Below are 14,904 nucleotides of genomic sequence, written 5' to 3'. Positions count from 1 at the left end.
AGAATTTAGTTTCAAAGAGTAAGGATGCAATCCAAAATCCAGCAGTTCAAAAATCTCCTGTAGTCCAAATGGGCAAAGTAAGCAAATTGTTTACATTTATCCATTTGAAATCTGTGGGATTTACAATGGCTGAACTTTATCTGGGTTGTACCCTAAGTGTTAAACCTACAGAAATATTTTTTTGTTTATTTTCATAATAAAATGTTTGTTCTTTAAACATGGCTTAAATTTCAGATAGCCACAAAATCTGTAGTTGAATAAATGCTAAAATGCATGTGCAAGTATAAGTGCTTGAATAGGAAATCTTCCAAATTTCTGAAGAAAAGGAGAAGCAATGCAACATAAAAGATAGGGAAGGGAAGCTGTTTAATTTTTTGGGGGGGTGAAAAAAGGTTTAAATGTTTAAAATAGCTAAGAGTGTAATCCTGTTTATACTTAGCATGCAGCGATGTAATTCTGTTATTATCATGACATATTTGATAGCACTTGATTGATTTTTCTAAGATTCCCATTAAGATTGGCTACTAAACATTAGCAGCCTAGACATATGAATATAATCCGAAATCCTGTGGGAAGAGAGGTTTCAGCCTTCCTACTAAACACTTTAGGAATTTGATTTTCAGCATTGTGGCTGACAATACCAAAGTGGGTAATATATAGTGCAGCGATTAGAGTGTTGGACTGGGATTTGAGAAATCTGTGTTCAGCAGGAGCCATGTACAGCTCACAGAAAGAAAAGGAGGATATAAGCATAATTCATAAATAAAAATAATTGATTTTTGGAAATGGAGAAAAAGGTAATGTTATATTTTTAAATATACATTTTCTGGCTGTAATAACATTTCCAATTGTTGTTTTTTTCCCCTCCTGTTTGGTTTGTAACATCTTGCCTGATGAAGAAGCCCATGGAGCTTTGAACTTGCAACAAGTATATTGTACATTTCAGTTGGCCAGTAAAGGTATCACTGATGGAAATTTGTTTGTGGCTGCAATATTGTTTATTGTGGTAACAAGCTTTACACCCAGAGCTTAGAAAATTTGTTATTATTATTTAGACTGTAGTGCTCAGGGGCCATACTGGCTAGGGAATTTTTGTAGTGCTCAAATACATTTTCACAAGCTCTGTTTGCAACCTATGGGTAATCTCTGAAAAGTTTTATGTTTTTGTTATTACAGTTGGGGCCTCATTATACATGGACTTGCTATCTGCGGATTTAAGCATCTGCAGATGGCAAGCCCCCATTGTCCCCAATGACGGTGTGTGCCCCCATTGTCCCCAATGGAGGCATGGCTGCATGCATGCGCTGTCATTTAGGAGAATAGGTCTTGAAGTCCCATGGATTTTGGTATACATGGGGGGGGATCTCCCACAAAAGGATCTCCCACGATACTGAGATCCCATTGTAACAGATTGGTTTACAGCAGAGGTGGACAAATTTGCTGGGTGCCAATATGCATTTTCTGTGTGTGTGTGTGTGTTTAAAAGCCCAGTTATGTTCCCCAAAGCCTGCTGGGGCATGTTGGGCCATTTAAGGTTATTTTGGGCTCCTACTGACATGTTTAAGATCAAATAACATCCAGTTTGATAGAAAGCTATTTGGGGCCTAAGACAGCCAGTGGCGGAAGGGAGAGCAATTTCTGTCTCATTGGCAAATTATGCTTACCATAGGCTTTTGTGGGATGTGATTGGCCATATTCCAGTCCCTCATATCTGGGCATCTAATTTGCATATTATGCAAATTATTATAATTATGCATACTATTAATTTCCATTCTGCGTAGGCATTAAGAGACTTTTACTTGTATGCCATAAAACTTAACCCAAAGAGATTCTGCAAATCTTAACCATGCAAAGAGGTTCATGGAAAAAAATGTTTGTTTCTATTGTCCTTGAAAGTATGCCTAATTCAATTGATGTTGTAATTTTTTTACATTAATCATTACACTTTTCTATCATTATATTTCAACCTCAGTACCAGTACCAAGCTAACAGCTCTTTTTTGCTTCTTTCCCCACCTAGCTGGTGTAAAGAGAAAGAGGATTCCAAGTAGCCTTAGACTATAAAGGGACTCGTTTTACTCTCTCGGGGCTATTTGGAAGCAAAGTTGCCTTGTGTTGCATAGGCCTAGGCTCAAGGCCCCAACGCAATCACCACACAACACAAGGCCATCTCTGCTTGCGTCATTTCCTTTGCCACTGTCTGGGCTTGTTGGGGGAAGTGAATAGGAAACAGAAGAATAAGATAGTAATGCTATGCCTGTGCAGTAGCACTTGGAGCCTGCAGTGCGGGATGAAGCCCCTGCTAGTGTCAGTCTTCTTGCATAGTTTCCTGCTCCACTACCACATTTTAACCCACCCGCTGGCCTGTGACGAAGGAGAAATCTGGGATTTACTGCATCAACTGGCTCAGCGGGCTGGGCCTTTTTAAAAATTCCTTCAATCTGGGATTTTCCAGGAGAAATGGCAAACATATTCTTACACCAAATATTTGAGGGGCTCTGAGGGCTGCAGTAGGAGCCCTGGGGGTCACATGCAGCCTGCAGGCCATACCATGGCCACCCGTTTACAGCAATTCAAAATAATAACAAAGAACATTATAAACATGAGGCAACAATAAAATGAAAGTTTAAACATCAGAAGAAGTCGTCACTTCGTGCCTGAAAGAATAACAAAGCATGTGTGGGTGAGTTTCCCTTGAAAAAAGGTTGGGATACTCTTGCTAAAAATGTACTTCCTCTGATTTCCCATCCTCCTGACCTCTGATACCAGGGGCATTTTAAGGAGAGATCTGGCAAAAATATCTGCAGTGCCTGGTGTAAGTCAATGTAACAGTAGGTGTTCATTTCGGAATCTGCCAAGTAAGGTTTTGTAGGTAAGCCATGGCATCATGAATTGGACCCAAAATGAACATACGCTACAAGAGGTCCCTGTTAAAATCCCAGCATTTGTATATTGCACTAGCACCTAAATGGGAAGTTCTCAGAACATGAGTAACTGTGGTATATAAACACTGTAATTTCTCTAGTTTTGTACAAAAGTGTTAGATCTATTCAGCTGCAAGGCTCTGGTTGGTTATGGATTAGTTAATACAGTTGTCATGACCACAACTCATGTGTGGAAGAGTAGGATTGGCCAGAGGCACTGTTCCCAGCTCCTTAAGCTCAGGAATGAATAAAAACAACCTGCTGGCTTTAGGAGTTTATCATATGAGGCTAGTAAAAAACGCAATTACAGTAGGATAATACCATCCTTTGCAGGTACTTATCACACAACTTTTTCATTTATGGTTTTTCCCCATCAGTGAAAAGGTACGCTCCTCCAGCAGCAGCAACAGAAGAGACATGTACTTGCCAATCCACATTGCAGAAATAATCCAGTTTGATACTACTTAAATTGCCTTGGCTAAATACTAGGAAATTTTGGGAACTGTAGTATTGGGAGACATTTAGCCTTCTCTATCAGAGAGCTGGTGCCACAACAAACACCAGTTCCCAGAATTCCCTAGCATTGAGCCAGGGCAATTAAAGCGGTGTCAGACCAGATTATCTCTGCAGTGTGGATGCAGCCACTATTTCCCTACTGCAATTGGGCTTGACGAGCCTCATGTGATAACCTTGTTCAAAGCCTCTGCAGGGAGAAGGAGCAGAGGCCAATAAAAAAGACCACTGACTGGCTTTGAAGGGGAGGACCTGAAAGATAGAAGATAACAGAAGAGCTACAGATTTTTTTTCCCTTTGGACTTGAATTGCAAGTAAATGGGGGGCTGTTGCCCATGATTCACACTCAGGCTTTTCTGAGGCCTTTAGGCTGCTGGAGGTGGGAAGATATACTCATATTTCCCGTGTATAAGACGACTGGGCATATAAGATGACCCAACTTTTCCAGTTAAAATAGAGTTTGGGATATACTCACTGTATAAGACTACCCCTCTTCCAATGCACACCAAATAAAAATTAAAAAAACATCAGATTTGATTTCAATATGGTAATTTTAATTCAAATGACATGCAGGTACTTGGCAGGAAACCTTGTTGTATACAAAGCCTGCTTGGATTGGTCAGCTGTCCCTGCCTGCCCAGCCCTCCCTGTCTCCAAGACTATCAGAGCGGTAGCTGCTTTCATATGATTGCCGCATACAGTGGGGATGCGGCTGCGGCCGTTTTTTAACTCCCCCCACCATATGCAGCAACCACAGATTCTCCAGTCCAGCTCAGAAGTTTCAGCATCTGCCCTATAAGATGACACCCAGCGTATAAGACGACCCCCGACTTTTGAGAAGATTTTCCTGGGTTAAAAAGTAGTCTTATACGCCAGAAAATACAGTACTTAAGCAATCTATAAGCAGAGACTTGACCTGGCAAGGTAAAGAGAGGCTGGTACAAAGTGGCTGATACAAAGCACTCTTTTTAATTTTCTCAGGCACCTTCTGTTCATTGGATTAGGTTTTTTTCTTGCTCCTTGAGACTCTTAGGGGCTGAATAGACTGCCCTTAAGGGGCAGCCTGCAGCCACCCCTTTCAGCACTGGATTGGGGCCACGGCCACTACCAGCAGCTCCTTTTTGTGCTGCGGAAAGGGCGCCATAGCTGCTAGCATCACAGCTTTTCAGTGCTCCTTTGGTGCTGCGTCATCTGTAGTGCTGTGACACCACCCGCTGTGTGGTGGGGTACGTGACATCATGCCGGCATGGGGGCGGAGTTGGGGTGTGGGTTGTGCAGACGCAGGGCCAGCTCTAGGTATTTTGCCACCCTAGGCGAGAAATATTTTGGCACCCCTGTTGCCCCTCATAATTATTTTCACCCCTTGATTTCCGCTGTTTTGTTTGTTAAAGCTAAACATGACATAAAAACTTAGGTTCCAATCCACCGTCACAGGGCTGAGAATTAGTCAAAAAGCCAATTAGGTTTTTGCAGGTTAAAGACTTTTTTTATTGCTGAGATATTTGGAATGGAGACTAATGCACACATATTCCTTTTGCAAGCTGGAAGCATTATTCATTCTAATGATGTGGAAAAATCTGGATCCCATCCCTTGAATTTGTGGGATAGTAGTGGTCCATCTATGACCCCTAAAAACTAAAAATCTTCACCCAAGGGGTAGAAAAGGGTGTCAGAAAGAGAAGAAAACCCGTAGGGTCACCAGGTGAGAGGACCAGGGCTGCTGCCACACTGCAGAATTAATGCAGTTTGACACCACTTTAGCTGCCCTTGGGTCCCATGGTGACCGGTTGTCCTAACTGCAAAGGAGGACAAGGCAATGCAAAATGTAGGATTTTCAAGTAAAATGGAGGACATGACCAAGTAAAAGCTGAAACTCCTCATATAAATATAAATTTATGCATCTTAGTGATGTTCAAAAGGGAGGGCATTTTTGGAATTCCTCCTGGACAGAAGACTGAAATGTAGGATATATCCCAGAAAAAGAGGACATTGGTCATCCTGCTGGTTCCATGCTATGGAGCCCTGGGATTTGTAGTTTGTTGTGGCTCTGCTGCTCTCTGACTGAGAAGGCGAATTCTCCTCCAAAAACCCAAATCCCAGGATTCCAAAGCATAGAGGCAGGGCAGTTAAAGCGGTGTCGAATTGCATTATTTCTGCAGTGTAGATGCAGCCCATGAAAAAAGGATGGGAATGGCTCCAGGGCGAGAAAGAAAAGACACATAGTAGGCACAACCACCAAGAGTGGGAAGCTACACTCTCTCAGCCTCAGAGGAAGGCCATGGCAAAGCTTCTCTGAACTCGTATTGCATTGGACTATGACTCTGGGTTCAAATTCCAGCTTGGCCATGGAAACCTACTGGGTGACTTTGGGGGAGTCACACTCTCTCAGCCTCAGAGGAAGGCCATAGCGAGCCCCCTCTGAACAAACCTTGCCAAGGAAACCCCATGAGAGGGTGGCCAGGGAGCAGAAAGGACTTGAAGACACACAACAACAACAACAAAAAGTGGGTCTAGGAATCAGAGAAAAGGGTGAGTGAATGGGAAGGGAGGCAAAGATAGGTGGATGGGAAAGTCTGGGAAGGAGAAGGAGTTATTTTTTTTGGGGGGGGGGAGAAATGGAGCCATGGAAACCCACTGGGTGACTTTGGGGGAGTCACACTCTCTTAGCCTCAGAGGAAGGCCATGGCAAGCCTTTCCTGAACAAGTCTCTCTTGGCAAGAGAGAGAGGGAGAGAGGAAGGAGGGACCAACTATGCACCGAGGCAACGGTGGGAGGGAAAGGAGGAGGGGGGGGGGGGGGGAGGGGGGGAGGGAGAAAGGAAGAGGGAAGAAAGGAGAAAGGTAGGAAAGAAGGAAGGAAGGGGAGGTAGGAGGGACAGGAGGAAAGAAAGGGAGGGAAAGAAGGAAGGAAGAGGGAAGGTAGGAAAGAAGGAAGGAAGGCAAGAAGAAAGGGGGAGGGAGGGAGGGAGGGACAGGAGGAAAGAAAGAGTGAGGGAAGGAAGGAAGGAAAAGGAGAGAAGGAAGGAAAGAAGATAGAGGGAGGGAGGGAAGGAAGGAAGAAGTGAGGGAGGGAGAAGGGAGGCACTCTGGACTCCACAACAAACTCCAGCTCCCAGAAATCCATAGCCTTGAGCTAGAAAGAGTTAAAGCAGTGCCAAACCGGGTTAATTCTCCAGTGTGGATGCAGCCCCGGATTTGCAGAGCGCAGCAAACTTCTTCCCCCTTCCAGCCTCAGCAAGCAGCTCTCTCTCCCTGCTTCTCAGAGGCTGGCAGGGCTGCTGGCTGCTCTGCTTGCCTGATTGTATGGCGGGTTACAGACCGCCGAAAAGCGGCTGCCTGCACCTGCTCCTTTCCCCGCCGGATAAGGGCCTCAGTGGCCAGAGCAGCAGCCGCTGAGGCCCCGATCCGCCGCTTTGCAGACTGGGGGGAAACGGCAAAAGGCCCCTTCCCCGCAGCCTGGAAAGGGGTGTCCTTGGGGCTTCAAGCCCCAAGGACACCCCGTGGCGGCGGGGAGGAGGAGAAAGGGGCCGCTTGGCCCCTTTCTCTTCTGCATCGCTGGGTGCAGCCATCTGAAGGCTGCGCCCACCGACGCAAATGGCAAAGGAGCTCCGTTTCGGAGCTCCTTTTGCGGCCGGGGAAGGGTGCGCCCTGGCGCGGTGTGAACGACATCATGTCCGCGCCGCCTCGTATAGAGGCAGCGTGGTCGTGATGTCGTAATGGCGGCGGCCATGTGGAACGGCCGCTGCCATTTTGTGCACGCTCTGCACATGCTAGGGTTGGAGGCGTCCGGAAAGGAGCCTCTTTCTAACCTAGCATGCGCGGAGCTCACACTTTAGGCCGTTGTAATGGGCCTATGATCCTCAGCTAAAGCCCACCTCTCTCTTTCTTCTCCTCTGGCGCCCCCTGCAGCTTGGAGCCCTAGGCAGCTGCCTAGTTTGCCTGTGGATGAGCCGGCCCTGTGCAGATGCCACGTTCCCACTGCGCCCCAATGCCGACCTTTATGGCTGCTCTGTCGAGGCTGTTAATCTCTGAGATGATCCACTCCTGGGTTCCTTAGAAAGATAACTACTTATCAGTATCCTACCAAGGTCCTTCTAACATCACTTGTCTCTACACCATAGAAATTCATCCTGCAGCAACTTTCACTAATGCATTGTCATAGGACCTTGTAAACTTAAAATAAAGATTTGTCTCCCTAGGTGAGTTGTTCTATGCTTGACTGAAAGGATGAATATGCTTGGGCTTGGGGGTGGGGGGTGGGGGTTGACACACTCAATCGCATAGAGGCTATAATGTCCATGACACCAGTAGCATCATGAGGAGGGTGCAGGGGGTGCAGACAGCACCAGGTGACACCCCTGCTCCTTAAACACCTACTTTTTGGCAGAAATGGGTTATGGCATTCATTTGCTTCCCTTTAAAATGGTGGGAGTGGGGTGAAGCTCAGTGGGAGGAGAATGGAGAGGCCCCAGAATTTTTTAAAATTCAAAATTCAGATTTCAATGTTTTAATTTTTTAAAAAAATATTAAAAAATGGAAATTTTTAAAGAAATTTATTCTTTTTAAATTTTATTTAAAAGCATCACATTTTAACCAAATATCCACGACATGTATGTAAATTTGGGTTGTGCTTCTGATATTGTAATCTGAAGGTATAATTTTTATTTTTTCTAGTTGTTTATGTCACAACTATTAGCATTACATTCAGTGGTACATGGGAATTACAATTTCTGAGTAACATCAGTCCAAAAAGCATTACTAAGGATTCTGTATGGTGTAAAATGGGAGGAGGTCAGTGCGGGGGGTGTGTGGGGGGGTGACACTGTGAATTATCGCACCCGGTGACACCAATCCTCGGGATGCCACTGCATTACACCAGGTCATCCAGAACCTACAAATTCAATGTGCAGATCATCTAGTGTGCTACTGTAATTATGGGTCTGATCTTTGTACTACGAAGCAATCTAGCTTGCAGGTGATGCTTTCACAATATGCACTGTAAAGCAAAAATATAAAGATTAAAATAAGGATAATAAAATCTTTTGGATTTGACTAAACAGTTGCATATTATGGTTTTTGCTCAAAGGGCATATTCTTGATGAGTTCCCTTTCCTTAAAATGAAAAGTCAATAATAGCCACTGTTTTCAGTTTACCACTTGACTTTTAATGATCAACAGAAATAATTTGTTTACCCTTCTTCATGTTTGGCAGTCTAATGCACAATAGTCACTAGCAATGATGAATTGCTTGTTCCTCTTCCCATTCTTCTTTTCAGCTGATAAGAAGTTGAAGGTAATATGCTGTGGATTTTTGTGCTGCTTCTGCAAACCTCTACTTTAAATTTAGTCTTCCTTGTCATTAAGAAACCACAAAGCAAGACAGTAATGAGTACTAAAATGAAGAGTGGTGCATCATTGAGCAAGAAATCTGAACAAAGTTTTTGGGATGTGGAACAAGAAGGAAGTTCATTCTTTCTTAGCTCAGATATAGGTCTTTTGTGAAGTGAAGGAGGAGTGAAGCACCTCACATGACTAATACGCATACTTTCCATTTGGTCCTCTAACCAGTTTCTCAGATATAGAATTCTGCAGTCACAGTGCCATGGATTGCTAGATAAATTGATGACTTTCAGCATCTGAAGATTATCAAATGCTCCTGAATGTATTGTTTCCAGTTTGTTTTCCTGGAGGTACAGTTCTTGTGTTGAGCTGGGTAGGTGGGGAAGTGTTGTCAGTTCTCTGAAGCTGCAGTCCACTTTTAGTGGGGTCTGATCTGATGGAGAACAAGCACAATGGTGGGGACAGGAGCTTGCCGTCACAGACTCAAGGAACAGAAGGATCAGTAATACTTGACATGTCACCATTCTGAAAATTGAAACCAGCGCATCAGTGCAAAGAAGCAAGGCAAATTTATGAACATGCATGATTCCTCTGTACTTTGTATGACCACACTTTTCAGATATTTTAGCAATTGCCCATCTATATTTTCCCAGATTCATCATTTTTTCTTTCCCCCCTTCAAACAGGAATGGGAATTGTAAGGTCCTCTAGATGTTATTGAACTGCTACGCTGAGCATTCCTCACCCCTGGCTATGTTGGCTGAGGATGCTTGAAGTTGCAGTCCAAGATCTGGAGAGTCACATGCTTGAGCCCCATTTTAAAGAAAGAAGAGCCCATATAGTGACTAGTTGCTCTGTCCCAGAGAAAGGCAGTGGCAAACCTCCTCTTGCCAAGTAAACCCTAGGAGAGGGTCACTATAAATTGGAATTAACTTGAATGCAGTGGGGAACCAAAATGGGGATGGGGGTGCACTTTGCTTCAGGTGCAGAATATAAGGGGGTGAAATGGTGGCGCCTCAACCCCTCTGTCACTGGCACAAGAAAAGGAAAGAGGAGCTCACCTGTGAGGAACACAAATTGAACAGCAGACCCTCACAACCGTACCCCCTCGCTCCCCTTTCCCTTGGATTTGCATTGAGTGAGGCAGAAAAGGGAGCAGGGTGGGGCATTGGTACGTGCCACTTCTTTTGGAAATGAAACCGTCTGTCCTCAAAAGAGTAGTCCTACTAGTTTGTGTTGTAGCAGGAAAAAAAATTGAGGGGGAAGGAAAAAAAGAATCTAGCAAACCCTTTAAAACTGATTTATATTTTAGCATGAGCATATTTGGATAGAAACCCAGAGATACAATGACTAAGGAAGAGGACTCATATCCACAAAAGTTAATATTACTAGCCAGTGTGATGAGCATTGGCCTATGATTCTGAAGAGCAGGGTTTGAATCCTGCCTTGGCCATGAACAAGTCACACTCTCAGCCTCAGAGGATGACAATGGCAAATCCACTCTGAAGAAACACTCCAAGAAAACCTTTTTGTGCTGGCTCTTCTGGGTTGGTTTCCAGCTGCATTTGGGGTGTGTGCCATCTAAATTCTATGCCCCCAGTGAGGCCCAAAGCCTGCACTTTTGGCCCATCTGATTCTGATTTTTGGCCCTCTGAGTCCTAATTTTGGAGAGAAAGTGGGATATAATAATAATAGTAATTAATTGAATACATAGAGTTCAATAAATGAGAATTTTCACTGCCTACCTTTCCTTTCTGGTCATTTCATTTCATTATTATTACAGAAAACAATTTTGTTGTATAAAGGAGTGGGCGTTAAAAATGGTATGTTCATGGAACTAAATGTACAGGTGGAGACAATGGTGGGTTAGATATCTCTGCTTCGTATTATGAGGCAGAGAATGCTAAGCAGCAGAATAGCCGGCTAATAAGCAATTTATTCGCTGGCAGAACTTTCCCTGGATGAGGAAGACAGCATGAGATTGCTCACATGTGCTCAGAATCTCTATCCTCACAAGGAGACACTGAACTGGCAGCAGTCAGAAGGACACAGAACCCATGAACATTCCATGTTCTTAATCACCGTTTAAGATTATGGATCTGGATTATGTTATGATTATAAAGATTATATTTTTTGTGGGTTTTTCGGGATATGTGGCCATGTTCTAGAAGAGTTTCACCAGCATCTGTGGTTGGCATTTTCAGAGAATGCTGGCATGGAAGAGAGTTGGGTATATATATACTGTCTGACCCTGGGAAGGGAGGAATGTTCTCCATGTTAATCTGTGTATTGTTCTGTTGTTGATGGCAGGTTCTCAGGGTGGGAGGATATGCAAAGAGGATTAGTGTCTGCTTAATTAGTGATCACTGACTGCTGGGAAAGCTCCTTACCCTGGATGGTTTCTCATTTGCATTTGCTGAGTCCTGATTTTGCTATTTTTCAGGACTGGTAGCCAAACTTTGTTCATTTTAAGGGTAATAATAATAATAATAATAATAATAATAATAATAATAATATCTGGATGTAAAACCCATTCAGAAGTGTCCTTGCATTAACATTACAAGTATGATATATCAGGAATAGTTATAGCTTCTGTTTCTGTTTGGCAGCTGGATCTGAAAGTCTAGGCCTCATGAACTGCAGTCATTTCTCAGAGTAGGCTGTTTAGAACTCACTAAGCACCCATGATTTATAGGGTGCTTCCTGATTTGAGATTTCATATCACTTTCCCCAAGTTTTCCCTGTATAAAGCATTGGTGTTCAGTTGGTACATCATGACTGTATTTGCTCTGTAAGGGTGGTTCCAGACAGAGGGCTCCTAGCCATGTCAGTTCAAAGGTATTCTATAGCTTTACAGTATTTCCTACATTAATAGATTTTCTGATGATAAGGGAGAAAAACATAATAAAATCACAGAATCATAGAGTTGGGAGAGACTACAAGGGCCATCCAGTCCAACCCCCTACCATGCAGGAACTCTCAATCAAAGCATCCCTGACAAATGGCCATCCAGCCTCTGTTTAAAAACCTCCAAAGAAGGAGATTTCACCACACTCCAAGGGAGTGTGTTCCACTGTCGAACAGCTCTTACTGTCAGGAAGTTCCTCCTAATGTTTAGGTGGAATGTCTTTTCCTATAACTTGCATCCATTGTTCTGAGTTCTATTCTCTGGAGCAGGAGAAAACAAGTTTGCTCCATCCTCAATATGGCATCCCTTCAAATATTTAAACAGGGCTATCATATCACCTCTTAACCATTTCTTCTCCAGACTAGACATACCCAGCTCTCTAAGTCATTCCTCATAGGGCATGGTTTCCAGACCTTTCACCATTTTAGTTGCCCTCCTTTGGACATGTTACAGCTTCTCAGCATCCTTTTTTGAACTGTGGTGCCCAGAATTGAACACAATATCCCAGGTGAGGCCTGACCAAAGCAGAATTCAGTGGTACTATTACTTCCTTTGATCTAGACACTATACTTCTATTGATGCAACTTAAAATTGCATTGGCCTTTTTAGCTGCTGCATCATACTGCTGACTCGTGTTCAACTTGTGGTCTGCTAGGACTCTTAGATCCCTTTCACATGTATCCTAGATAAGCCAGGTGTCCCCCATCCTATACTGATGCATTTCATTCTGGATGAAAGAAGTGATGATAACAGAGAAGAGGGTAACATCTGGAAGATGTCATATACTGCCCCTCTCCTCACCCCCTACTAAAATTTCATATTTGGGGCAAGGCAACTGTACAATACAAACCTCATCTGGCAACACCACAAGTCCCTTGGTGCTGTTCTTCTTCCCTTACGGAAGTGGCTTGTAGTTATGCTGAAGACAGCTGCCTTTGCTTTGAAAGTTTTGAGTCAACATTCTAGTTTAGAAGCTCGGGGAGAGTTTTTTAAAAAACCTTTTTTCATTAAGCAAGCTTCCCTTCACATCAAGAGAAATTCACGTTTCCCTGAGTATAATCATGCAGAACCTAAGATAGTATTCATGCAGCACAATAAACACATTTAAGCTTTTCTCATACCACCCCTACTGGGTGTGAATGTTGCTGATGTAGTTATACCTGTGTATACAATCAGCCACATGCAGAACTGCTCACGAGGAGAGCTATGCATTTAGTTATATAGGTGGTGCTGGCTATGGAAGTGCAAAACAGACATGAGGCTGTTGTAACCTAAGACTTAAGCCATATGGGACATGGAATTGTTACTTTTGGAAAGTACAGCTCTCAGAATTCTTTAGCTAACATAGCCATAGGGACTTGGGGATCCTGGGATTTTTAGTCCAAAAAGATAACTGTATGGGTTCCAGCCAGCTGTCAGCATATGCTATATCTCCTTGCTGAACTGGGGCTCACAAGAAAAACTGTTTGGGCCATTCCTTGTCTCACTGTTTTGCAAGGCTGGGAGGAAAAACTATAGCCCAGTGCTGGTTAACAGTTGTATCCTGAACTCTTCTGATATGCCCTTTCTGCATGATGTATTTTAAATTTATGGCAGATCAGATCAGATCAATAGATTGATTGGCCAACTTTTTAATATAGAAAAAATGGCATAATAATAGATAGCTGGTAGATAGTTGAAATTACAGGACATTTTAAAAAAGTGAGCAGATGGAAATGTCAGAGAATGCTCACATGAGAGGTCTGCATCTATGTGGGTATTGCAACAAAGAATGGCATTAAAATGTCCCATTGGAGTGCAAGAGGGCTAAAACACTCAGTTCCTTAGCATTGTGGGTAACTTTTCCTTCAAGTCTTGTCTGTATCTCTTTGCTTCCCTTCCCAAACATACATCTGAAAACACTTTAGCTGCCAAAAGTAGCACTTACTTCAAATCCAAAACACATGGGGAAACCAGCTTGTATGCAGCTTTGCATTCTTTTATTTTCGCCTTTAAATATATAGGTTGATTTTCAGGTGGATTTTCTTTGCATCCTTCAATGCATGAAAAAACTAGTGTGCATTAGCTGATGCGTCCCGGTCCTTTTCCAAACTCCTCCGAGACGCCTTTTCTGTGTGGTTTCATTTTAGATGGGTGACACAGTAATTTCTTGCTTCTGTGGGTTGTGACAAGAAGACTTGTCATCATCAGCAAACACCATGTAGCTCAATTTGATTGGCTGCATTGGAAGTGGCCAAGCACTCATGAAGGAAGTGGCCAGGCTAGATAAGCTGGTGCCGTACTTTCTAACCCATCTATAAGCTTGCCTGGAAGGATTCCCTTAGATAAAAGCATACTGGTTTCTACCTGATAAGCAGAACTCTGCTTATTAGAAATACTGTGGCTCCTCACTGGCTTCTGTAAGATCTCAAAGAACATGAGTTCCTAAAGCAATGCCTCAGCAGCCTTCAGTATACCCTATATATATCCACTTCTAGTTTTTCAGAAACAGCTTCGGAATCCTTTTGTGTGTTGTTTTTGGGCTAGTCCTACTCTGTTTTTTTATATTCTATTGAATTGGGCAGATGTGTTTACATTGTGTTACTAGTGGTTTGAGTGTTGCACGGCAACTCTGGAGACCAGGGTTCCATTCCCCACTCGGCCACTGGGTGACTTTGGGCAAGTCACACACTCCCAACTTCAGAGGATGGCAATGGCAAACTCCCTCTGAGTGAATCTTGCCAAGAAAACCTCACAATAGGGTCTCCAAAGACTTCAAGCCACACAACAACAAATATGTAATATAGCTGTAAATAGCTATAAATAAACTATATGAAATGGAATTATGGCTTCTGTTTTCTGTACCTCCTGCCCTGAGTTCTCCACGTACAGTGACGGGAAATAGTACGTTGTGTCTTACTTGTGGATTTCTCATTGTATTATTTATTTATTTATTTATTTTAAAAGGCTCTGGTTATCTTGTTCCCATTCGAAGAAATGGATTCTGGGCTACTTAGACGTTTGGTTTGACCAAACACATCTCTCCTTCTGTTTTCAGAGTAGAAACACAAGGGATAGGTGACTGCTTTTGAAACTGATCTGCACCTGAGCTCTGAGCATTGTTGAAACAGTTTAGCCACAAAAAACCTCAAAGCTGGCTCAATTGTATTGTTGAGAATGGTGTGGATTCTGACCTTGGGGCTGCTGTTAGTGTTTCTGTATTCCTTATAGCTCATGCTCCA

General features: G+C 43.3%; 1 protein-coding gene across 1 annotated transcript; it reads right to left on the bottom strand.

Moving 5' to 3' along the window:
• Positions 1–8,369: 8,369 nt before the first annotated feature.
• On the bottom strand, positions 8,370–13,823 carry LOC121922827 (platelet glycoprotein IX-like). Its single transcript, XM_042452675.1, has 2 exons — positions 13,611–13,823; positions 8,370–9,300 (listed from the first exon to the last, which is right to left on the bottom strand). The coding sequence occupies exon 2, from the start codon at positions 9,297–9,299 to the stop codon at positions 8,649–8,651; it is 651 nt and encodes a 216-aa protein (XP_042308609.1). The 5' UTR covers position 9,300; positions 13,611–13,823; the 3' UTR covers positions 8,370–8,648.
• Positions 13,824–14,904: the final 1,081 nt, after the last annotated feature.

This window comes from Sceloporus undulatus, chromosome 2 (assembly GCF_019175285.1).
Source record: "Sceloporus undulatus isolate JIND9_A2432 ecotype Alabama chromosome 2, SceUnd_v1.1, whole genome shotgun sequence".
NCBI lineage: Eukaryota > Metazoa > Chordata > Lepidosauria > Squamata > Phrynosomatidae > Sceloporus > Sceloporus undulatus.
Note: the sequence above shows the minus strand (reverse complement) of the source record. Positions and strands in the feature narration are given on the sequence as shown.